The 24,827-nt window shown below is 49.8% G+C and overlaps 4 protein-coding genes across 21 annotated transcripts; 1 reads left to right on the plus strand and 3 right to left on the minus strand.

The window, feature by feature from the left end:
* The first annotated feature begins 2,869 nt into the window (after positions 1–2,869).
* On the plus strand, positions 2,870–4,509 carry LOC6538237 (E3 ubiquitin-protein ligase RING1). Its single transcript, XM_002098728.4, has 2 exons — positions 2,870–4,259; positions 4,319–4,509. Exons 1-2 carry the CDS (start codon positions 2,985–2,987, stop codon positions 4,361–4,363), a joined length of 1,320 nt encoding a protein of 439 aa, XP_002098764.1. The 5' UTR covers positions 2,870–2,984; the 3' UTR covers positions 4,364–4,509.
* Positions 4,510–4,549: 40 nt separating this feature from the next.
* LOC6538238 lies at positions 4,550–5,682 on the minus strand. The gene is made up of 2 exons (XM_002098729.4): positions 5,467–5,682; positions 4,550–5,397 (listed from the first exon to the last, which is right to left on the minus strand). The coding sequence occupies exons 1-2, from the start codon at positions 5,485–5,487 to the stop codon at positions 4,945–4,947; spliced, it is 474 nt and encodes a 157-aa protein (XP_002098765.1). The 5' UTR covers positions 5,488–5,682; the 3' UTR covers positions 4,550–4,944.
* Positions 5,683–5,905: 223 nt separating this feature from the next.
* LOC6538239 (hydroxysteroid dehydrogenase-like protein 2) lies at positions 5,906–7,375 on the minus strand. Its single transcript, XM_002098730.3, has one exon. It carries the CDS (start codon positions 7,242–7,244, stop codon positions 6,003–6,005), a length of 1,242 nt encoding a protein of 413 aa, XP_002098766.1. The 5' UTR covers positions 7,245–7,375; the 3' UTR covers positions 5,906–6,002.
* Positions 7,376–7,699: 324 nt separating this feature from the next.
* On the minus strand, positions 7,700–22,579 carry LOC6538240 (protein unc-80 homolog). Of its 18 annotated transcripts, none has more exons than XM_015193234.2 (31): positions 22,434–22,579; positions 21,481–21,735; positions 20,801–20,827; positions 20,479–20,499; positions 20,090–20,422; positions 19,737–20,036; positions 19,541–19,678; positions 19,174–19,487; positions 18,918–19,117; positions 18,671–18,852; positions 18,377–18,489; positions 18,110–18,127; positions 17,657–17,801; positions 17,114–17,549; positions 16,855–17,052; positions 16,161–16,503; positions 15,998–16,103; positions 15,324–15,941; positions 14,528–15,260; positions 14,330–14,467; positions 13,970–14,268; positions 13,734–13,912; positions 13,108–13,681; positions 12,462–13,019; positions 12,102–12,405; positions 11,092–12,041; positions 9,579–11,036; positions 8,930–9,098; positions 8,812–8,859; positions 8,204–8,754; positions 7,700–8,146 (listed from the first exon to the last, which is right to left on the minus strand). In XM_015193234.2, exons 2-31 carry the CDS (start codon positions 21,724–21,726, stop codon positions 7,913–7,915), a joined length of 9,933 nt encoding a protein of 3,310 aa, XP_015048720.1. In that variant the 5' UTR covers positions 21,727–21,735; positions 22,434–22,579; the 3' UTR covers positions 7,700–7,912. The 18 variants fall into 18 exon arrangements, with proteins under 18 accessions (XP_015048720.1, XP_015048716.1, XP_015048721.1 ...); XM_015193230.2 differs by having other exon boundaries at positions 8,812–8,868; XM_015193235.3 differs by lacking the exon at positions 18,110–18,127 and having other exon boundaries at positions 17,657–17,792; positions 18,722–18,852.
* Positions 22,580–24,827: the final 2,248 nt, after the last annotated feature.

The following is a 24,827-nucleotide window of genomic DNA, read 5'->3' on the forward strand; positions in this document are numbered from 1 at the left end:
GGACAGTGGGCAATTGGAGAACTCCAATTGTGCCCAGTTGGCTGCTGTTTCAGTGGTTGTTATCGATGATGTTGTATGTTATGTGGCCTTCCTGGCCACTTCACAACTCCGCCACTTCAGCGGGCCAAAAAGCAACGGTTTGGGTTCAAAATTGGGTGGACTGGCGTCCGCCTGCTTGTTATTGTCAATTGTTGGCTATGAGTGGCATTGGTTTTGATTTTGCCTTTGCTGTTGGCCTTTCTTTTGCAAGTGGCAGCCTTTGTTTTGGACAAGTTAACAGATTGCATTTGCAATTCCAGGTGGCCAGTGGTCGAGTACTCGAGTGTGTGGGTGACATTCTAACATTCTAACTGTCTGGCTCTGGCCTGGAATTCGTAACTCCCATTGCCCATAACCATGTCCATAACCATGCCCATGCCCATACCCATACCCATATCTATCATCGATTGCCAGTTCGGGGCTAAGTGGCATGTTGCGGTCCACTCATACAGCAATTTTGGGGCAGCTTTAAGTGGTGCGAGCAAAGAAATGTGTGAGAAAGCCCAACAGCTGAACGGATTGTAATCAAATGCAAGTTGCCCGAATTGTTTCCAGTGCAGAGCCAACATCAAAGTGAACGCCCACCTCGAGTTCAGCTCGTTAAGCCCAATTAGGCATTCGCAATTTCTGGCTGGTCAGCTCCTCGTTCTATAGTTCCATGTATATCAGAGCACAACTTTCACTTTAACTGCGAACAATGGCCACAAATTCGCAGACATGAGCGGACAAAAACTTTGCCAAAATCACAACAAAATGGCAGACGACGAAAAACGAAGGCAACATGGCGTCTGTTTCCTTCCGGTCTACAGATTGAGTTGCCAAAAAGGAAAAAAAAGAGCAGAAAGCAATGCAAGTAAGGAATGGAATGGAGAGGAGACTTTGGTTAGCCTTTTTGCCAGCTGAAATAGGAACCTGTGGCCTCTTGGCCGTAAAGTAAACCACCTACCATAAAGCTGCCATAAAAAAGTGTGCTGAGAGGCAATCATTTCCATTTCCCAGAAGTACCAGAACTACCAGCTATGCCAGGTACCAAGTACTTGCAAATTTCCGCAAGCGGCCGCAAATGATTAATGTCAATAGACGTTGGCCGATGGAAAAGCGCTGGAATCATTCAAGAAAGCTGCCGGGTGCTGGGGAGCCACTGGCCATGTGGGTCGTGAACCCAACGAATCGAGGACAGCGCCGATCCGCAAGCGTCGTGTGGGTGCACAAGTTCAAGTGGTGCGGTGGCCCAGGTGATTCAGCTGGTTCTCTTGGCTCTGCTGGATCTGTTGGTTTTGTTGGATCTGTGGGTTCTGCTGGTCAGGTGCGGCGGTGGATAACCTCGATAAGTTGAAAATTGCCGGGCAGAGGCATAAATGCTTGCACTTGGAAAAGAATTCTGAACATGATCATAGATGGAGAAAATATGGGTGTTGGATCATTCAAATTCAAAAGAATTCGTTTAAATTTACTCGTGTTTTGAAGAGTTTTTAAGCCGTATAGTTTATTTGAAAAAACTCATGGGAAATGACATTACTCGATTTGAAGTTGGTGGCAAGTTCCTCATTTTTCTGAGTATATACAATATAGGTGTTGCAATTACGCTCGCCATGAGACAGCAATTTGGTGTGAGCCAAAAACCTCGTCCACGCCTCCCAAGCACAATAATTAGCTGGGCGATCTAATGAGGAATTGGAAAGTAGCAACGCCTGCACCTAGGGATGTTGTTTTTTTCCTTTTTTTTTTTTTTTTGTCTATCAACGTCGTTGTTTTTTCCACGCTTTTTTCACTGTTTGTTAGCCATGCCAGGCATGTCCAGCAATTTCACCGCTCGTTCAAACGGCGGCATTTGCCTATGGCTTATTTTATTTGCCACGTCACTCGCGCCGCACATGCGCATTGCTCAGCTCAGCGAATGTGACAGGTGAGCCAGGGAAAACCTTTTGGCTGAGAAACCAGGGAAGCACGCGATCCAAACCCATCCGATCCAAAAGTAATGGAATGCTCAGCTTCAAGGGTCATTGTCATCGCATGCAGACTGGAGGGAGGAGTGACTCCCGTGTGGCGGCGATTCTCTAATTCTCCAATTCAATTCAATTACCGACTGCATTCTCGACGGCCCCACACGGCCACACACGACGTCACCACCAACTGCATCTGCAACTGCAGACAATCCCACTCAGCTGCAATTTAGCTAACGGCGGTTCTGCATTAGGCCATATTTGGCTGGATCCGGTAAATGCTTTCAGACGCCTTGATTGACAGCCCAAAGAAATCGTGGCAATTGAGGTGTTGACAGAGTGTCAACCGAAAAGGATCTGGCGAACCCAAATTAATCACAGGGGTTCAATCTATTGAGCATGCAAGTGAACTCGCTAGCAAACCAGACGTGTAAACAGTGTTTTTTGTTAATTTTATGTATATGCATATGTGGGTATTTTACTTATTAAGTATTACGAATTTGTTCAACCGAAATAAAGGGAACTAATGAGCTTAGAAACTTGAAGTTCTACGTGTTGCAGCTGAAAATGATTGTAGCACGTGTTTAACAGACTTTTTTTTATAAACAAAATATTGCTGGTAATAATACTTCTCAAAAACCTACTAAAAGATTATCACACTCTTTAAACTTATGTTCTAAGTTTACTAAATCTTAGCTTAAATAGGGAAAGTTATACCATTCAAGTTTGTAAGATTTATAATTATATAACGTCTCTTTTTCAAACGCAATAAACTAATAAACTTATGTGCTAAATATTTTTAATTTTCGCGCCAAGTAATGATCTAAAATCTAAAAATACCAAACAAGAATACCAACTGCATTTGTTGTTAGGCCTTTCTCCGCGGTGGTTTAATTGATCAGCCCAAGTACGGTCACACTGCAAGCTAATTTGGAAAATCTGAGCGAAAATTTTCTAAAAAGGGTTGTTTGTGTATTGAAAAGCCTCAGAATTGGTGTGAAAATGACGTCGCTGGACCCGGCGCCAAACAAAACGTGGGAGCTCTCGCTGTACGAGCTGCAGCGCAAGCCGCAGGAGGTGATCACGGACAGCACGGAAATCGCGGTGTCCCCGCGGAGCCTCCACAGCGAGCTAATGTGTCCCATCTGCCTGGACATGCTGAAGAAGACGATGACAACGAAGGAGTGCCTGCACCGCTTCTGCTCCGACTGCATTGTGACCGCCCTGCGCTCCGGCAACAAGGAGTGCCCCACGTGCCGCAAGAAGCTCGTCTCCAAGCGCTCCCTGCGCGCTGATCCCAACTTCGACCTGCTCATCTCGAAGATCTACCCCAGTCGCGAGGAGTACGAGGCCATCCAGGAAAAGGTAATGGCCAAGTTCAACCAGACGCAGTCGCAGCAGGCGCTGGTTAACTCCATCAACGAGGGCATCAAACTGCAGTCCCAGAACCGGCCACAAAGATTCCGTACCAAGGGCGGCGGCGGCGGTGGTGGTGGTGGTGGTGGAGGTGGTGGTAATGGAAATGGTGCTGCCAATGTCGCAGCTCCCCCGGCACCAGGTGCGCCCACTGCTGTGGGCCGCAATGCCTCCAATCAATTGCACGTCCACGACACAGCCTCCAATGATAGCAACAGCAACACCAACAGCATTGATCGCGAGAACCGGGATCCGGGTCATTCCGGCACATCGGCCGCGTCGGCCATTACCAGCGCCTCGAATGCAGCGCCATCCTCGTCGGCCAACTCGGGCGCCAGCACTTCCGCCACCCGGATGCAAGTGGACGACGCCTCGAATCCGCCCTCGATGCGGAGCACTCCCTCACCGGTGCCCTCAAACTCGAGCAGCTCTAAGCCGAAACGCGCCATGTCGGTGCTGACCTCGGAGCGGTCCGAAGAGTCTGAGTCGGACTCACAGATGGACTGCCGCACCGAGGGTGACTCCAACATCGACACAGAGGGCGAGGGCAATGGCGAGCTGGGCGTCAACGATGAAATCGAGCTCGTATTCAAGCCCCATCCCACGGAAATGTCGGCTGACAACCAGCTAATACGCGCACTCAAGGAGAACTGCGTGCGCTACATCAAGACCACGGCCAATGCCACCGTCGATCATCTCAGCAAGTATCTGGCCATGCGGCTTACGCTCGACCTGGGCGCCGATTTGCCAGAGGCCTGTCGCGTGCTCAACTTCTGCATCTACGTCGCTCCACAGCCTCAGCAGTTGGTCATCCTGAATGGCAACCAGACATTGCACCAGGTCAACGATAAATTCTGGAAGGTGGGTTTTCAGGCGCTTTATTCTAAAAATTCTTCATTCTAATAATTTTATGATTCTAGGTAAACAAACCGATGGAGATGTATTACTCGTGGAAGAAAACCTAAGCCGTACGAAGCGTTTTTAGTATTAGACCGTTTATTTCTGAAATGGAAATATATCTAGCTGTAGAGCTTAACACGTATAAAGCATTCATGTAATACAAAATATATTTAATTGTAAGTAAAAGGTTTCACTATTGAGTTTTCCGGAATCCCCTACATAAGTCCTCAAATAATCAACATCAGTATCGATTGCATCAGCATCAGATTTATTTCTGAATAGAAAACAAATTCCTAGTGCGTAAAAACATTACAAGGCATACAATATGTAAACAACTATATTTTTAAGTTAAGTAGAGAGTTCCGTATCTGTGGGTTCGGTTTAGTAGAATGTGAATGTTTGGTGAGCTTAGGCTCTAGCACGACTCGGAATCCACAATGAGATAGGAGGACGGTTTCCGTTTCTTCGTTGTATGACTAAGAGTTAACTGTGGTATTATATTTGTAAAATTGTGGAGGCCTCCAAGGCACTGGGATAGGTAAAAGGAGAAGCTGGGTCTAATGCGGTACTCCAGAAGGTAACCATGTGACTTTGGTTGGCGTTGCACAGTGCACACAAAAACATCCAATTGCACCGACTGTGTGTATCATTTTGGCACCCGACGCATCTTATCAGCAATGGCGTCCCTGAAGTCACGAAAGTCGCTGCTGCCCTCGATTTCGTTTCGACATTTGCTCTGGATGCGATAGAGCCCGCTGCTGATATCCGTCCGATCTGCACTGAGCATGCGCCTGGAGAGATCCTGCTCCAGGTCGCGGGGCAGGCCCAGATCAAGCAGTTCGTCCACCTCGTCCTGGGTGAACGTGCGCTGGTGCTCCGCCAGGAATTCGGCGCACTTCTCGTAGATGTCCAGGTACTGCTCGGCCCCGTTCTTGTCGCCGGAGCGCCTCGTCTCCATGAACTTGCGTAGCAGTCTGGTGGCCTCCGCATCCAGTAGCGTCTCATGCACACTGTTCGACAGAGTGTAGATCCTTCGCACCTCGGCGACAGTCATCTCACTGCATCCGCAGAAGCACCTTATCATCTGCATGGTCTTGTTCTAGCGATAGGATATAAAAGACCGATGACTAAGTGACATCCTGTTTACCTTTTCCTTGATTCTACACACCTTGCTCGACTTGCTGCCCATTTCGAATGGATGGTGTATCTGCGTCTAGAATTGAGTGAACCTATTTCTAGAATAAGATTACGTGACGGCAGGTGCACACACCAGGTTCAGTCCGACTTCCTATCTTACTTATATTGAATATAACCGGCAATACTCTTTTTTTCCACAAATTTTATTGGTCAACAAAGTGGGCAGTGTGATTGCGCCGGGGTGTGCCGAAAATTCCACGATTCCCAGCCTTTGATGGACTAGCTCTGGTCAGTCTGAATATGTTTGAACTGCGAACTTGTTGCCCGCGCTATTACAAAATATCATAATATCATAAATAAACAATATCATCTAAACAAAGATTATTCCCTATCAAAATTATTAAGTTATTTACCCCCTTTTTTTTGAGATAGCAACTATAGTAGTAATCAATTAAATATTCGATAGCTGATTGAACTTTTAAGGAATCTCATACTTTATTAGGAAAAAATACATACATAAATGAAACGCTTGTAAACAATAGAAAAGTCTGCCATTTGATGGCGCACCTACAGCTTGGACTTGAGGGCCTTCATCAGCTTCTCCAGCTTGAGGGCCTTTTGGAAGTCGCCGCTGATCTTCAGCTTGCCGGTCATGTAGGCGGGAGCCGCCTTCAGTTTTCCGGAGAACATGTCGAAGAAGTTGTTCGAGTTCATGGTGAGCGTGGCGTCGGGAGCGGCAGGTGGAGTTCCGGCACCGCAGGATCCAGAGCCGTTCTTCAGGTCCAGGAACCAGGTTCCCTGCTCAGCACCGCTGATGTTGAACTGGAAGACAGCCTGCGTCTTGGAGACAATCTCTGGCGAGAGGAGAGATTCGATTTTCACGAACAGCTGGGGAATCTTGGCGTCTCCTCCACTCGCCGGCGCAGCAGCAGTATATCCTGCCGCATCGTCAGTTTCCACCGGAGCTCCCTTCTCCTCCACAAAGAAGTCAACCATCAGCTTGTCGGCGTTCTCGCGGATGCAGGCGTAGTCCGTGAGATCGGTGATACCCGCCGATTCCAGCACCTCGTCGTCCACAAAGAACTGACCTGTGGACTGCCTGGGCTCACGGGTCAGGATTGCGTAGGCCGCATCGGCCATGATCTCCGGCTTGCGTGACCACTGGGCGGAGTCGGGACCCGTCAGCATCTCGATGGCCGCAGTGTGGATGGCAGTGCGAGGCCACAGAGCGTTGACGGAGATTCCCTGGTCCTTAAACTCGGCTGCCATGCCCAGCACACACATGGACATACCGTACTTGGCCATAGTGTAGGCCACATGGGGGCCAAACCACTTGGCCTTCATGCTCAGCGGCGGCGAAATGTTGAGGATGTGGGCGTGGTTGCTCTTCTTCAGGTACGGCAAGCATACCTTGGACACCAGGAAGGTGCCACGAGTATTGATGTTGTGCATCAGGTCGTAGCGCTTCATGTCCGTGTTGGGGGTGTTGGTCAGCGAGATGGCGCTGGCGTTGTTGATCACAATGTCGATGCCACCGAACTTGGCCACCGCGGCCTCCACGGCGCTGCGCACCTGTTCCTCATCGCGGACATCCACCACGCAGGGATACGCCTTTCCGCCGGCCTTCTCGATCTCCGCCGCAGCCGTGTAGATGGTTCCCGGCAGCTTGGGATGCGGCTCCGCTGTCTTGGCCGCCACCACAATGTTGGCTCCATCGCGGGCCGCCTTTAGAGCAATCTCCTTGCCGATCCCTCGAGAGGCTCCTGTGATGAACAGAGTCCGTCCTGCTAGCTTTCCTGTGTTGATCATCTTGTACAAAGTTTAAAGACCGTTCGCCGCGAGATCTGGATTCCCACTGGTAACGGTGACAGTGCTTGCAATCGCAGATCCCAAGAGAAAGTCCAAAGTGCAGATTCAACCGATTTGATCCACACAACAAGTTGCCGCTAGAGATGGTCGCATGTCGCTCACGCACACGCATTTAAATAAATTATGGCCAATTGTATAATTTGTTAAATTTAAAAAACCATAAATAATTTAAAAATATTTTATATATAATTAAAAATGTTCAGTTAAAATTGCCAATATAAACGTAAAACTAACAACCATCCTTCGGATAATCGAAAACACGGCAAGTGATCACATCTCTGGCTCGATACCGCTTGGCCGCACTTATCGATAAGCAGGGTTATCAAACTTATTCAAATTCTGGCGCCACTTGTTACATCGTCAGTACTCATTATCAATTAAAAAGTGGAGCAACATTTAGAACGGCTACCAAGTACTTTTATTAGTTTCTAACTCTACCTATCATATACAAAAATGGCACACAATGGAAAACAACGATTCATCTATAAAACTCAACACCCAACAACTACCTTTTGCCTGTTTGACTACTCTTGACTACAAATTCCTGTTAAATTAGTGGAACCACTTGGGTTCTAAAGTTCGTAGGCCCGGTCGCCGTTCTGTGATTGTTAAATGAGCGTGTCCTCGTCCTGCCCCTCGAAGACCATCAGTAGCGAGTGCTGCGAGGGTGAGCGACCCAGGGTCAAGCCTCCCAAGGATCCATCTGGCGAAAGCAGACCAGTCTGCAGACTGTTGTTGTCCCGATAGCCGGAAGTCGAGGACGTCTGCGAAACGGAGTCCCAGGATATCTCGCCCAGGGCCTTTGCCTGCGCCTGCGGTACCTGTTCCTCCTGCGAGGTGACCTATGAAGAACGTATGTATGAGGATTTCAGGGTCAAGTACATTTCTGCATCACTTACAATGCTCGGTGGCTCCATGGGCGTCAGACGACTGCGCTTGAGCCGGAAGGTCTTTCGACTGGCCGCCTTGGATCGCTGCAGGCGTGAGCGGGTATGATCCCCGGAACTGTCCTCCGCCGGGCTTTCCGGCGATAGCGGTGTGGTGGATGTCTCCCCGGATGAGTGCCGGAACTCCACGGACGAAACGAAGCGCAGCTTGGGCGGCTGGGCCTTGAAGGGAGCCTGCTGCAACGACTGCGAATGCGAGAGATGCGAGGGCACGGCGGAGGCGGCACCGGTACCAATGCCACTGCCCGATCCATGTCCCGATCCGCTCGGCGTTGGCCCCACCAGCGTGGGCGCCGATCCTGCGTCCGCCTCGCCGCTCTGGCTCTCGCTGGTCGTCGTGTGCGGATCCCGGCCCGTGGAGCTGCTCGAGAGCGACTCCCGCGGCGGGTGCAGCGTCTGCTGCGACAGCGTGTCGCTGGGCGTGCAGATCCCGCCGGATCCGCTGCGCGAGTCGATCGGCACGGCGGAGACGTGGGAGTGCGAGGCCTGGCCCGTGGTGGTTCCTGTGAAGATAGATATAAGTGAAGGTCTTTGCTGCGACTTGTGTGCTTCAGCCGCACTAGTTGCCGCCGGTGTGTCGCTCTTCTTCTGCTCGGAGCTCTCGCGATCTGTGGAGACTGAAAAATGAGTGGGTGTGTGGAGCAAAAATTGGGTTTCCGTCCGTTCCGGTCCCCTTACCGTAGCGTTTCTCCTCCAGCTCGTCGCGCAGGTCCCGCAGCTCCCTGGCCAGTTCCAGCAGCAGAGCTCCCTTGGACTTAATCCCGCCCTGCGGCGGCGTTCCACGCAATCGCTCCCGGATGATGAACTGCATGTGTCGCTCGTGATCCCCAATGGGTGGTTGTGATATCTGGAAGATATGAATCGTTAATGTGGTTCGATTTTTAAACGAATTTAGAAATATATTCAGAATGGCCAAAGGTCATGGGAGGGATTGCTTTTTGCGTATAAGTCATAGAAGTGCAAGTCGGAAAACTACTTGGTTAAGGCAGATATGGGTATCAAAGGATATTATAATCGGCTTACGGATATGCATCATAAAAAATTATAATTTTAAGTAATCAAAAATGAAAACTTGAAATTCAGTTAGGGGAACTTGGGTTCATGTTACCCAGACACAAGAAGCCTCTTGCCGCTCTAAATCACAGTTCATCATCATTCGACTCTCAGATCAACTTGTATAAACCATTACTCTAATAGATATCCCTTTACGATTACTGCAAAGATGGTTAATATGTTTTGGGTCACCAGCTGTGACCATACACCCAAGGCAAATTCCATTGTTGGGGTCACGAAAGTATAATGGATTTGAAAAGACCCCGTTTCTTACCTTGTGCAGAATGAAGGGCAGCAGGACAATGTAGAGGGGCGTTCGGTGGGTGACCACAAACTCCATAAAGCTCCAGAGATCCGGGGCCGCCTCATTGCGCCTGCCGAGATCCCTCATCACCCGAACGATGCGGGGCCACTCGTTGGAGAGCCGGCTCTCGAAGCAGATACAAACGATGCGCAGGGCTAAGAAGGCGGCCTGGTAGAGGGACCCGGAGATGCGAGCTGGGCGCTTGGCATCCCGACTGCCGGTGAAGGTGAGTGAGCCGGCGCGTAGGTCGCCGGTAACCCGGTTGATTTGGGACACGGCCTGCCCGGTACGACCCGCCGGCGGACTCATCGCATTCAACACGGCAGTCAGCAGGAAGGAAACGTCCGACATCTTCAACTCGCCCACGTCGGAAACGCCGCGGCCCGAGCAAACCTTCAGACACAGTGGCATTATCAGATGCATTAGAAAGCCCTCGGCCTTTTCCTGCGTGGCAAACTCGGCGCTACCGCCGCATATTTGGACCAGGGAGAAACAGTCCACGGGGCTGACCACTTGCAGGGCCACCAGACGCACCACGGCCGAGCAGAAAAAGGCCGGCGGATTCTGAGACATGAGCGCTGCTCCTGCGCTGGAGACGCCCTCGGGAATGCCGGGCTCATTGACGATCAGATTCTGCACCGTGCTGATGAGCGTTTTCATCTGCTGCCAGTGCAGCACGTACGAGTGCCGTATGATCGTCTCGTGGATGCCCTTCAGCAGTCCGGCGGCCGCCTCCCAGTCCGTATTCCTCCTGATCGATGGCTTCTTTGAGATCTTGAGGAACACCTTGTCAATGCGCCGCAGTATGGTGACCAATGCGTTGCGCAACGTATCATTGGACCACTCCGCCCGTGGCAGAACCGCCTGCATATAGCGCTGCAGTCCACGACAGGCCATGGACTCCGGATCATAGGGCGACACCTTCAGCAAGGAGTGCGCGATGTCCGCCAAACGAATGTGGCACTTGGCGTCCAGCACCTCGGTGGGTTTCGTATCGCTGGGCATCTTCTTGGCCAGCTCTGCTAGACGCACGGTGGATTTCGTGAGGAAATCGGCCACCACGGAGAGTAACACGTCACGTGGTCTTCGGTACTCGGTGCGTATCATTTCCGAATCCTCGGCAGAGTCCATCATGTTCTTGGTGCGTGCGTCGGTCATGTACTTGGGATGTGTTTCCTCCTCAAAGTCCAGGCCGGGTGAGCAGGGAGGTCCTCGGCTGCAGTTGCGCTGCGAGGAGCCCTTGTGTTCCGGACTGTTCCGATACGGCCCGTTGTAGCTCTTGGCCAGACCCTCGCAGTTGTGCACCATGGTGCGTATGGCCACCGCCAGCTGGAGGATAATATCGCGCTCCGACTTTCCCTGCAGCGGAATATAGCTGGGCGACTGGATCTGTTGCAGATAGCAGGGCAGAATGGCTTCCAAAATTATCTGAAAGGATTAATGGTTAGTGGGATTTCTATCTAGATCATAAGTATGGACTCACTAGCATTTGGTATCCCCGTGTGCTCTCTGCGGAGTAGGACACGACCATGACACATAAGGTAATGCAGTCCAAAACGGTGACATCGTCATCCTCGTCATGGTAACAAAAGTCGATGGCCTTGAGGGGCTTGGGTTCCTTGACCAGTTCCGCAATGTTTAGAGGATCCGGTGAGGGATCCTCGAGACTGAGGAGCAGGTTGAACAGGCAGCTGGACTGGACTTTGTGGGCCTCACCGTACGTGCCATCCTCATCCGTATCGAGAATGGCGGAAACGGATCCAAACATTTGCAGTATAAAGGGCTTGCGGTTGAGCAGATAGAACTGCTTTACCGCATACTCAATGGTGGTGGTGATCAGCTTGTTGGTCTGATGCAGGGAGTAGACTTGCAGCAGGGTGGGCATAATCATAAAGTAACCGTTCGTGGAGAAGATGTTCTTGAAGTTGAAAGCGGCGTTGATGAAGGTGGCCATCACATAGCGCATAATGCACGAATCTTCGGCGTGCAGAATGGAGGCGCCGGAAAGGACGTTCAGAAAGAGTTGGATGTCCGCTGAGTAGGCAAAATTCCCAGCCATGGCCTCGAACATGCGGGCGATCAGACGCACCCACATGAACTTGTGCAGGACGTCCAACCCGAGCAGCACCTTTCCGTACTCGCCACCATGGTGCAGATCCAGATCCACCTCGAGTGCCTTGCGCGGGAAGGAGGGCAGCTTCATCAGCTCCTCGTGCAGGAACACCACCCGCTGCACCACCATGTCCACGTTCTTCAGAATGGCCCATGTCAAGTGCACCTTGCCGATCTCCACAAACTTCTTGGTAAGCTCCTGTTTCTGAAGTGCCAGGAAGGACTCCTCCGGACGCATAAGCATGAGACGCACCTCAGGGTATTGCGATCTCTTGAAAAAGTACAGATCACGGATGTACCAGTTGGGGTTGAGGATTTTACCTGAAAGATGTCAAGAAGTAGAAGGAAGTTACTTTAAAGCTGGTCCCACATCCAACTTACTGCTCTTGTAGTCCACTAGACAGTAGTGACTGGTGTTCTTTTCATCGATGGGATAGTAATCCAAGGCCTCCTTGAGCAGCTGACAGAAGAGAGTATCCTCCTGGACGGGAAATTGAGAGGGTATGTTGTAGTCATCATCCGCTGGTCCGTGCACAACAATCTTTTTGGCTGCGGGCACATTGGCCGTCAGCAGAATAGATGCATCGCATTGCTCCTTACGCAGAATCTGCTTCAGATCCTTGAACATAATTCCATGGACCGAGTGCACCACCATCCAAAGCACAGATAAGGCTGAGCCAACGAGCTAAGAAGAGACGTTTCTTGAGTTAACCATTTATATGCATGAAATGCAGTGCCCACCTCTTGCTTCAATTCGTTGGAAGATCTGACGTAGAACATGATGTATCCTATAATCGAGTTGTAGAGCGCAAATGCCGCCTGTTGTGGCAGACGGGGCACAAATCGGATGAGGTGTCGCAGGAGCTTGAACATCTGATCCTGGCGATCGCGAGTCAGACGCTCAAAGACATAGCGCAGGAACAGAGCTGACTCCTCCACCAAGCAAACCCAGATCACCTGGTAGGCAATCTCATATACCGCATTGCCATCCGATCCAATGGCCGCATCGTCCAGGCAGCCAACGATCTGCATCACGGAGGAGCAGAGAACGGAGGGGAAGAGAGAGTGGGCGTGGTGCAAGTGCGAGGACATGCGGGTGCCATCGAGATCCTCCTCGATCTCATGGTCCTCCAGTTTCTCCATTCCGGGCTCATGTGATGCCTGTTGGCTGATGGGTATCATGGTGATTAGGAAACTGTGGCGCTCTGCCCGCTGTTTGTCCCTCTGCTGGCGCAGGGCATTCCGGATGGCCTCCGTCTGCTGCATCTTTCGGCTCTTGGTTGCGGTGACCAAGGATCGCTGAAAGGTAAAAATGGCATTAGACCATTAACAAAGATACCCTTCCGACCAGTACATAACCCAGGGTCTCCGCGGCCTTCTCACTCACATGTCTATCTTGGTTCAGGGTTACGTCCATGTCCTTTGTCTGCTGCACTGGCATCCAGGGTGGATCCACCACCGGCAGACTTTCGATGCCAATCTTGGGCGAGGGCAGTGTGAATTCGATGCCACCTGGTGGCACCTTGAAGGTCACATCGTGGGCATTCTCCTCCATTCGTGGCCAGACATGGAAGCGGCACTTCCACAACACCAGATAGCGCTGAATGGCCCCAATCCTTATGTCCGGATCCTTGTGCTTCAAAGCCCTCTGCATGATGTCGAAGGCAAAGTTTTGGGCCTTCACCGAGCCCATCAAAAATACAGCGGCACTTGAGGTGGCCGTATCGTGATTGGTCTCCAGAAGGAGTTCCCAAGCGGCGGGCATTGCCTCGATGACCATCTCCTCGGTGAGCACAACTGCACCCTTTAGCAAGGTGGCCAGCGGAAAATGGAACAAGTTACGTATATGAATGCGGATAAACTTCAGGATGGGTGGCTCCTCCTGCATCTTCTTTTCTTTTTCTTGTCGAAAAGCTTTGGCTAACTTCTCCGCCATTTCCAGGTCAGGATCATCACTAATCCTGTAAGCACTTAATTAGCAATGCATTTGGGTTACATATGGATACCACCTACCGGTCTTTGCGAGACAAGCTATCCTTTCGCTTGGACGGGGATGTCTGAGTGGAACTCTGTTCCGATACCTTCCTAGTGGAACGAGATCGAGAAGTATGTGGCTTACTGGACGTGATAATTGTGGGCTCGACATTGGGATGATCTGCATCGAAGGTGAATCCAAACTCCTCGCCATAAACCTAGCAAATAGTAAAATGTTTTTAGCTTAAGTTAGACCTCCATCAAGGATTTCTTACCTTTCTGGTGGCTTTGACCAAGCGAGTGCAGGATCGCATGTGTCGTTTGTAGCAAAATGGATGGCAATATCCTTTGTGGGTGCAGTAGTAGTTATAGCTGGACATAAGATCGATGATTGCTTTAAGCCATGGCATATTCTTGGCCGTATCATCGTTTTCGTTCGAGTCCGTCGGCGACTCCGGCTGCTGATCGTCGCTGAGGATGCCCGGAGATTCCTCGCCACCACTGATCATGCCCTGCTCCGAGGTGTCACTGCGATCGGAGAGCGAGGACACCTTGCGACGTGATTGCATATTGACTGGAGATATTTAAACTAATAAGTTTAAGATAATATTAAATTATTTCTAAGAGCTACTTACAATCGGTTTCGATGTCCTTGCTGTCCTTGGTGTTGCGACGAAGCTTCAGCGAGCGGCGCTTGAAGGATCCTCCCGTTGTGGTGGCAGTGCCTCTTCTCAGCAGGAATGGACGAACAGCCGATGCAGTGGGTCGACGTGCTGGGAATAAAGAATAATATAAATGAGTGATAAATGCATTTAAAACTTTACAGATTTTACCTTCCTCCCCCTCCTTGGTGAGCGTTGTGTTGCTGCTATTCTCCGACTCATTGTCCGGTTCGTGGAGCACAAAGGATATCTTTCGCTCCGACTGGCCGGCGCCATCGTTACCGGCCGCTATCGACTGCAGGCTCTGGGCGGAGGTCTGCGAGTGACCCATGGAGCTGAGGGCCATGGACCAGCGGCGATTGGCCTCGCGGTACACCTTCTCCCAGGGAGCCGGCTTGTCGCGATGGATCAGCTTGGATGTCTTTGGTAGCATCAGGTAGGTGTCCCTCAAAAACGCAGTGATCTCGAAGAGGAGCACACAGGCGATCAGCTTCAAGGAGTGCGGGCAATCATTGCCGTGCGGATTCACCGATGTTTCGTCCAGAAAGTCCTCCTCCTCGTCCTGCTGCAGCAGCTCGCGCTGCTTCTCAGGATCCGTGAGACTCGCATTGACCGCCTCGTACTGCAGTCGCTCCGTGAAGAGGATCTCCTCCAGCCGAGCGCCCACCATCTCTGCCCACTGGTGGAACATCTTGCCGGCTGCCCGTTGCAGGATGTGGGTGCGTCTGGCGCTCGTTTGGCTCACCTGCTGCTTCATTTGATTGAGATTGATGTTTGCTCCCGAGGCCCGGTAGCTGCCCACGTTCTGCTTCATCCAGGCGGGCCACTGACCCTTGTTGCACAAGTGCACAAAGTGGGCGCACTCCAGCAGGAAGGTGGCCCTAGCCACGAGTGGAGCTTGTGGCTGCAGAACAAAACAGAATGTTAAAGAAGCGACTCTCAACGAGGAGTGGGTAGGTATACTGACCAGATCCAGAACGGCGGCCACCAGCTGGGGATCGGGAAAGGAGCCGGGCGCACAGGTCTCTAGCAGAAAGGAAAGTCGTAGCATGCCCACGCGCACCGGTTCGGTGGGCACCAGCTTGCGCTCCTTGAGGATGACCACCTCCGACTCCCGCGGACCGTCGCACATGTCCGAGGAGCTGCGGCGACTGAAGTCCGCCGTCTCCTCGATGCCGCCCACCTTCTTCTTGCCCTTCACAATGCCGCCGAAACGGTTCAGCCGCCGCTCGACGCGTCGCTTGGCGCGCTGAATGGACCGCCCAATGCCATCGCTCGACCGGCCGCGCTGGATCTTCAGCGAGGCGTGCCGCATGAACGTGGAGGAGATCTCCGGGTTGAGCGACCCGATCTCCAGATCGATGGACGATGCCTCCTTGGGCGTGCCGCGAAACCAGCGCACCAAGCCGCTGAGCCGTCCCAGCGAATTGCGTTCCGAACTGGACGTGGAGTCGGATAACAGGGCGCGTTCGCTGTGACGCGGTGTCAACGTGGGTCGCACTCCGGTGGTCCTGCGCCGGAAGTTGCTCAGTGGCGACTGGCTGGTCTTGTAGAGCTCCTCGCAGGCCTCCGTCTCCAGCAGGCTCTGAAATGTACGAGGCGGGCATGAGCTTCAGATTGGGATTTAGAAAGGCTGCTCACCACGGCGCAGGCGGACGAAGTGCTGCGTTTCTTCAGGAGAAGACGACGTTGCGAACGATTGTCGTCGTTCTGCAGACTCTGATTTGCATTGGCCTGGGGAATGTGTCTGCAAAGTATGGATTTGAATAAATGAATCTTCTACTATGTGATTTTGGTGACTTACCTGATCACACGAGTGGTCTGCGCGGAAGGACCCTTCTTGTGGGGCCTTGGAGTGACGGCCAGGATGCCACTGAGGGCCACCAGGCGAAACGGACCGCCATGGGCGCCCTTCACATAGGTGACCAGCTGCCGGATGTCGCCGTACAGGGCTATATTCTCCGGACCCTTCAGATCCTTGCTGGCCTCCACAAAGCGGCTGACCAGCGGCTTGAAGACCGCACCAACCACCTGGGCCTCGGCGCCGCCGCTCATGCCGCCGCTAAAATTGGTCGAATAGCCGCCCTGACCTGGTACGCCGCCAATATCGGTGTTAGCATTTTTAAATCCACTCTGTCGTTTATGAGCTATTGCATCATCATTTCATACATACATACATATATATATATATACAACGTATTGGTGGTGACAGTCAAAAGAATCGGGAGGTACAACAACTCAAAAGCATTAGCAAAATTCTTGGCATGCATAATGGAAACAATGGAACCACAAACAGCATGGGTGATGCGGATTCCGGGGCCGGAAGAGCAAATCAAAAGGCATAAGGGAAGCCCAACACAAAATGGCCAATGGAACTCATATGTCTGGTTGGATCGAGTATTAAATATGGGGTTTTTTGGTGCGCCTACAATTGGTTGGCATCCAAGCCCAGCATTTGCGGTCTAGCCGTTCTGGCCAGCAAATAAGTGTACACTTACTCAGTGGCGACAGCAGCGAGCTGGGATCCACGCAGAAGGCCAGGAAGGCATGGAAGTAGTCGATGAGCTCCGGCAATGGGGATGTCTTTACCATCTCCTGCATGAAGCGCTTGGTCCTTTGACCAGCCTGCCGCAACATTCTGGACAGGATCTTCTGGCATTGGTTGCGCAGGAAGTCAGCAGGGGGCCCACGAACACCTAGAAATATATTAAATATCATTTTTTGGAAATCATTTATAACTGAGTAGGCTCGACCTACCATCATTGCAACCGTGTGGACATCCCAGGACCTGCAGAGCTCGCCTGGTAATGCTCATCGAGATCTCGTGGGCATGCTCACCCAACTTGAGCACACCCATTTCAATCAGCAGCTCGCAGATGTTCAGACCCGCTTCCAAAACGCGCAGTGAGCAAACCTGTGCCGGATCCCGCTTGAAAACATTGCTAATGGCCAGCAGGATAATCTCGTAGTCTATCCCACCATCGCGTGTTATGTAAAAGGAGGAGCCCGGCGCCTCCGACTCATCCACGCCCGTATAATCGATGTGGGAGTCCGTGTGGGAGCGCAGCATTTGGCCACGGTAACGGGTGGTGGTGCTGCCCATGCCTGTACTACCATTACCACCTCCGTTTCCAGCCATGCCAGCTATACTGCCGCCATTACTCAAGGCATCCAGCTGGGAGTCAATGGAGCCCTGTACGAAAATAATTGGGTCTCAGCAGTAGTTCATTATCACATCCTTGAGTGCAAACTTATTTTGCCAAGGACAAAACTAGCATAACTATGATGATGGCTGCTCACCTGACGCTTCATGTAATCGGGCGAGGGTGTGGGCGTGTGCTCCGTAACCGTAATGATGGGATTCCGGGGATAGAAGGCCGTGGAGCGCGGACAGGTGGCCTGCGATGGCCGTGGGGCCTTGGGTGGCTCAACGTATCTGTAAAATCTTGTATTTTGTAGGATACGTGCGAGAAAGCGTGTGTGTGGCATTAGTCAAAAACGGCGTGCGGCAAGCTGAGGGATCAGGGGTGGTTGCTAGTGGGATAGCCAGGTGAGATAGTTGGAGAAAGATAGTTGGGTGAAAGGTGAGAACGTAACAGGCTTGGACAGGTGCCAAAAGGTTAGCATACAAGAGGTGGTACTAGTTAAAGGAGGAAAGCCCATCATGGGCATGGAGCACATAAAGCATAGAGTGTTTCTTGGAGATCCAGATACTAAAATCATAGTCAGTTAGCATGGTAGACCGAAACTCACCCGCTATCAAGCAGACAGCTGGTTGTTCATTGGAGAAGAGTAGTACAAGGCATAGGGTATAGAATATATAGCATTAGCAAATAGCTCGACAGCAAAGAATGAGTCTCTGAAGAGTGTGGAATTTCGAGAATCGTTTGGCAGTGTCACCTGTATGGTATGCATGGTATGGCATGGTATGTGTGTTTTTGGTGTCTGATGTTAGAGGCCTGATTAAGAGTCAGCCGTATTCTTTGAAATTTGGCTAGTTGGGGTTTTATATATATTTACCTGAGACTGGGCATGGACTTGCCCTTGATCAAGTTACTGGCTGGTTCGCGACTTATCATCGAGGCCGATCGCGAGAGCTTCTTCTCACCCGTGTCCAGGCTGCGATGGTACTCCTATATGATAACATAGAACAATATTACTATCGATCAACGTGCATTTTGGGTACATTTAGATAACATTCAACTCTCAAGCCAAACAAACACCATTTAAAATGTAACATTTATATGGGGATTATAAGCGGGAGCCAGGCAGAAACACTTAAGAACATTAAACATAAGTTTTTGCTCCGCTTACTGCATGTTGCAGTGGTGTCTTGCCATTGGCTGAGTTTGTATCGAGGCCTACTTTTTCCAAATTCTTCTCCGACTTCGAGAACATCTTCGTCTCCACGAAAGCCCGAAGATCGGCCATCTTAACGCGTTTCTTCTTCTCACTGCCGCGTCTCTCCGTGGTGCTGGGTGCACTTTGAGGTTCCTCTAAAGAGTTGGGTTTAAAGTATACATCAGAAAGGGTGATAGAACCAGTAGGAATTATAGCTTACCTGCCACACAGGCTGTCACCGTGGGCGATGGATCTGGTATTTCAATGTAATCCTTAACCACAGAGCTCCCAGGACTATCGCGACTATTGCTGCCTGGTCCCTGGTACAGTGAAATCTCGATTTGCGGTATGGGCAAGGAGTTCGAGCGCTTGCGAGGTTGATTCAAAGTGATGGCCGCCTCCTCGCCAATGTCACTGAGTCTGAAATGAAATCTAGGTAAGTTTTACCCTATGTGTTAGTTATTCTGAGATCCCACCGATTGTATAGATACTGCAGGCTCCAGAAGATGCCCTCCTCCTGCCAATGGGAGATGAAGAGGCAGCGGAGCACTGCCACATCCAGGAAAGTGGCCGCGGACACATCTGCCTTGATACTCTCCGACTTATCCGAGTCCGTCTCCTTTTCAATGGAGGCACTGCGCTTCTCCTTCATCGAGGCACCGCGCATGAGTTCCTGCTGATCAAACTCGAACTTGGTGGAGGGCATCTTATCCTTGTCACGGGAGTTCATCGACTGGCGACTTCCTCGGCGACTCTGCGACTGTTGCTGTTGCAGCAGACTGGCATCGGCCTGATAAACAAGATACCTTAGTGATTACTTACTAACATCGTTTATGAGCTTACCGTAAAGAATGAGTTATCCATTAGTTGCGGCGCCGAAGGCAGCCTGAAAATGACCACACGTTCATCCTCCACGCTGGAGGCTTCTTCTGGTATGGTTTCGGGAAAGGCAAACTCCTTGGGCGAAGAAACCCAGGAACCCTAGATGTAAGCAAAGTTAGAGAAACAATCAATTACTTTAGATTTGTTATAGACAAACCTCCTCGTCCTGCCTTCCATAGTCGGAAATACCGCTCTGTGGCGAATCCGGCTTGGGTGACATGGCATCCGCACTGAGTGAGTGCTTTCGTGCTGGGAACACATCCGTGGATCCTTTTGGAGTGGGTGCACACAGCAAATTGCGAGCCTTGGGCTTCACGGGTGCTGTAAAACATGGAGCTCCGGGTGCTCGGTTATCCCACATTCCCTGCCAGAGCTTAATGCCATTCTCCAGGCGAAAGTTCTGGAAATCCGATTCCTTTAGATGGTGTATAATAGGTGCAAATAGGTACACAAAGAGCTGAAAGGAAAGGGTATTAATTACGTCTATATATTAACTTAGTTTTAACATACCGTTATAGTTGGCACAGAGAACAAGTACTGATCAATGGACTTCGACTTGGGTTCCGCCGCATCTCCCAAGCCCAGATCCTCGCCGCCTTCATCATCGGCACATTCCTCGGCGGCGTAGAGCAGGATCCACTGCATGGTGTAGAGTAGCTTGGTCTCGACAGGACCTATAGCTTGCATGTCCTTGACGCGATTGTAGAGCAGAGCGGCACAGGCATGCATAACATGTGGCAGAGCTCCTTGCAACAGACGCCATCGGGGAATCACACCCAAACCCTTTGTGAGTGGTGGTGACAGCCCGAATTGTATGTTCTGCACAAGCACTTTCTCAAAGGACTGCAAAATGGGTTTCATAAATATTAGATTACAAACCTATTTATTCTTAGACTCACCTTGCAGGCTTCCTTTGACTCCTGAGCATCGAAAATAGGGCGGAGAAATTGTTAAATTTATAATAAACCACCTGAAGCGCATATGATTTAAGGCTACCAAGTTTACAGCAAAATAAAGGGGTTTTCAGACAAACGAAAAACAATCTTAAACATAGGTACATAAAACATTTAACATATACAATATAAAGGGTACAAAATGAAGCTTTTAACCTCAATATTATACATATTTTTCATATAATATGCATCTAGTTAAACATTGAGCGAACAAGCTTGAGAAAAAAAAGGGAGGGGTTACTCACTACTACAAACATTTATAACTTACATGGTGTCCCGGTGCATGTTGACAAAACTACATTCAGATTCAGACAAATTGCGAAAGATTTTACAATGTTAATTTGTACAGTTTGTCATTGTAGTTGTGGTTTTAGTTGGGTTGTGTATAAAGCATACTGAATGTACTACACACAAGCGCAGGAAAAGTTTCCAAGCCTACATTAAGCTAGGCAAAAAGTGTAGCATACTTTTTTGGGCGGTCATTAAATCATCATCTTCTTAGCTGAATGAAACTTTTCCTGGCTTGGTGGACATGGAAGACAGGTCTGTTGTTCAGTTTGTGGAAGGTGGCCGTGTTAGTAGTTGTTAAAGAAAAATAAATCGAATGCAGGAAAGTATATAAAACATCAAACATCAAAGTTGGGGCTCAAATTTGGCTTCCAATTTTCCATGATTTTGGCTGAGTGAAATCAAAAGTAGAAGACATTGAACACAATTTTTTTGTTGGTCTTTAATACGAATTGCTTGTGCCAATCTGAATGCCAATTTGGTTTTGGGTTTCGTTATGTTACACAGTCCATCCTTACAACAAACACGCATAGCGAATATACAGCACCCATTCTTGTATTTGGGAAATTTGGTTCCTTATTCTTGGCCATCTTAGCTCTTTTCGTTTTCTAACTTTGGCAATTGACTTAGATGTTGTTGGCAAGCCCTGGCCAAACTCACCAGACAGGTAGACTCGTGCAGTTTGCCCAGCTTGGGCCGGATGAAGGGTGCTATTTGCCGCCACAGGAATGTTTGCACGGACACCGGCAAGCCGAGGTCCTGCAGTCCACTGTCCTGGTCAAAGTCAAAGTCATCGTTGTTGTTGTTCGCCGCATGGCTGTTGTTGTTCGTCTGCAGGTTGTTGTTGTTGGTGGCGTTGCTTGTTGCTGCTCCCGTTGCGGCTGTCCCCGCGGCATTGGTCACCATGGTGGCCAGCTGGAATGGCACAAGGACACAAATCAAATGGCGTGCAACAGCTGGCCATGCCAAGCCATTCATAAAACCAAGCGGCGCTGGGGGCATTAGCATATATGTGCAACAGGTGTTTGCGTGCGCAGGCCCAACACGCTGCTCCTGTTGATTTCCATTTTCTATTTTGCCCAGCGACTAGGTCAGTGCCACCCATGGCAACTCCCCCGCTGCCCAAAATAAAAAAAGCCGACCAAGATTCGGTCCTGGGACGCTGCGCAGAACGCAGACTCCGCATCAGCGGCGAGAACGAGGCGACTGGGTTATAGATACAGAACTGGGTTTCTGGTATACATGCTAATTTGGGGCAAAAAATTTTCACAGACTTATATAACCCGAGCTGGGATTGTGAAAAATGTCACTTTTTCCGCGTTTAATCGCTGTCGCACCGTCAATTGTTTGCCACTTGGCACACACTCAAATCAAACGTGGCCCACAATTTGCTTGATTGGTGCCGCACCCACTGCAAATCGCTTCTGGCCATCACTTCATCACTTTTGCCAACTGGGCTGGGCCCCTTGGACAGCCACTAATTGCAGAGCCTTTCTGGCACACGAACCCTGCAGCACTTTTTGTTTGATTTCAATTTGTGTATTTTGGCCGTTTTTTGCCCTTTTCTTCTGCACTCCAAACAGTTTTTTCTTTGTGGTCCTGCAAGGACTTACCTTGATTTGCGCGTAGCCAGTTGCGGATAACGTTTACTGCTGGAGCGTTCGGATGCAACTGAGACAAGCGTCGTTAACTGACGAGCTCTGAGCTGCCCGTCGTTGTTATCCTCCGTTGGCCATCGTTTCCAATGCCGACAGCAGCGGGCCAGCAGTGCGTATACAGGATATTTTGCCGAGAAACACACACACACAAGCGCAGAGAGTCATACCGCACCACCCGCACTCGGTATTAAGTATACGCACTGAATGGGCGACAAAAAGGCTGCTCTCCGTGTACGGGGTGTCCTTGCACTTGTTAGGGAATGCCAGAACACAGTGTCCCATCAGGACACCCTGTTTCTGAAGCACACTTATCAATGATAACAAATGCCTGAGGGTGGGCATTGCGTATACGCCGCGTGGTGGCCATTAAACTCCTTTGTCTACGAGCCTCTGGGGTGCGACTGCGAATAAATAGTGTGGTATTAAAGTAGTAATGGCCAAACATAAGTCGCTGTCCTTTCGGACTTGAGTGGAAATGAAATTTATTGCCTTGCCTTTGCTCACTAATTAATCTGCCAGCTGATTAAGCACACTTTGCTTTACACTGGCTAAGTCCTTTCTTAAATGCTTTTTACTCTTTCAATTTTTCAGTTTAACATTGGTAAAAGAAACTTAATGCTTTCTAAAATGCTTTATACTCTTTCTATTTAGTAGTTTAAGCTTTGATATATATATTTAAATAACTTGATTACCAGCGCACAAAGCCCTTAATCCAAAAGTTGTTTACAGAAACGAGTTCTATAAATACAAGCACATGATTTCAGTCCCAAGGGGCTATTTATCAATGACTTGCGCACATTAATCTGCGCAGATTCGTGGCCACAATCGGCTGCTGATAGCAGCTGTTCAATCAAGGACCAAATCGGCCTAAATACTCATGCACCAGTTACTGCCCCGGCAACAGGTGGCCCCCAGGAGTAAACAATAACAAAGCCAGGGAGGCTGCGCGGCCAAAAGCCGAACCGAAGGCTCAATGGATTGAGAGACAGGACGAGAGACAGGATGTCTCAGAGAGTGGGTCGGATGAGCATCAGCCGGATGCTGGGCTAACAGCTGGGCTCAAAACTGGGTCAAAGAAAGGCCTGTCTGAAGGCACAAACACGTACGTGTGTATATAGAATGTCAAGGACATGGGTACATGGAAATGGGATGTGCCGGTAGTGCCAATGGCCCAAGTTGGCTTAATGGCCACTTCCTTGCCAGATTTGCCGCCTTTAAAGCACCTCGCTTACCCTTCAGGCTTGATCGGTCATTATATATGTACCTACCACCACCCATTTACCTATGCAAACAATTCAATTTAGTTGTTGCTGTACATTTTTGCTCTGAATACGCTTCGTGTATCTGTGTCATAGTTTTTATAAATAGCACGCATTAAAATGTTGTTGAGGCGGCCGCACACAAGAAGCACACAAGAAGGCGCCTGAGGGGCCAGTGGTGCGCCTTCTATGTAGATGAGATTGCCAACGAGGAATAGAGCATTTTGGAGCATGTATAATGTATAAATATTGAAAAGGCTTTCAGGTGTTCTGGCGGTCGGACAAACAAGAAATCGGGCATTTAACACCCCCACATACTGGCCGGCTGACAAAACATTTCGAATGATAACAGGCTAGAAAATACGTACACGAGGCTTGCCAAAAAGACGATCAGGGTCGATGAGTGTATAAATATATACATGTATAGGCCAGATTTATAGTATAGTACATAGTGCCATCGAAACATCTGAACATCTAAACATACCCCGTAAAAATGCCAGCATGGAGGAGCAATCTATTGCGCAGCGCTAAACAATCATCGTTTCCATACTCAACCCTCCTGAGTGTGAAATGTTGCCCAGAAAATATTATCTGCAAAATCATCTGTAACATCGAATGATATTCAACACTATCCGGCTGGGAATGCCACAAGCGATTATTATTTTGCCTTCACGAACGAAATAAAATAAAAGCAAAGAAAAAAAATCTACAGAATTGCCGAAAAAAACAAAATGCTTAAAAATAGACCGCCTAGAGAGCGGACAACAAATGGCTCTGGCTCCATAGGAGAGCCCCAATATCTGGTGGTCGGTCGATGGTCCATGGGATCCCAAAAAAGAGAGATGTGGCATTCGAAAAAGTTCCCCAAGATGAAAGTAAATTCTTGCCATCGCACATTCTACTGCGTATATTTTGGTGTGTGTGTATAGCCTTGCGCAGGAAAAGAGCGAGCGTTTCGTCATCCATTCGTTATCGTATTCGTATTCGTATTCGTATTCGTTTTTGAATTCGTATTCGTAGTAGCTATAGCTGTAGATGTATCTGTATTTGTATCTGCATCTGTATCTGTAACTGAGTGTTCGGCGATCGG

This window comes from Drosophila yakuba, chromosome 3R, assembly GCF_016746365.2.
Source record: "Drosophila yakuba strain Tai18E2 chromosome 3R, Prin_Dyak_Tai18E2_2.1, whole genome shotgun sequence".
Taxonomy (NCBI): domain Eukaryota; kingdom Metazoa; phylum Arthropoda; class Insecta; order Diptera; family Drosophilidae; genus Drosophila; species Drosophila yakuba.

Excerpts from the sequence above, each read along its gene's own strand:
- LOC6538240 (XM_015193226.3), bottom strand. The coding sequence starts at position 21,726 with ATGGTGACCAATGCCGCGGGGACAGCCGCAACGGGAGCAGCAACAAGC. Across the intron at positions 18,853-18,917 it reads GGTGACAGCCTGTGTGGCAG|AGGAACCTCAAAGTGCACCC; the intron begins GTAAGCTATAAT and ends CCAACTCTTTAG. Across the intron at positions 17,053-17,113 it reads TCCACACGGTTGCAATGATG|GTGTTCGTGGGCCCCCTGCT; the intron begins GTAGGTCGAGCC and ends ATATATTTCTAG.
- LOC6538237 (XM_002098728.4), top strand. The coding sequence starts at position 2,985 with ATGACGTCGCTGGACCCGGCGCCAAACAAAACGTGGGAGCTCTCGCTG. Across the intron at positions 4,260-4,318 it reads TCAACGATAAATTCTGGAAG|GTAAACAAACCGATGGAGAT; the intron begins GTGGGTTTTCAG and ends TTATGATTCTAG.
- LOC6538238 (XM_002098729.4), bottom strand. The coding sequence starts at position 5,487 with ATGGGCAGCAAGTCGAGCAAG. Across the intron at positions 5,398-5,466 it reads TGGGCAGCAAGTCGAGCAAG|AACAAGACCATGCAGATGAT; the intron begins GTGTGTAGAATC and ends TCCTATCGCTAG.
- LOC6538239 (XM_002098730.3), bottom strand. The coding sequence starts at position 7,244 with ATGATCAACACAGGAAAGCTAGCAGGACGGACTCTGTTCATCACAGGA.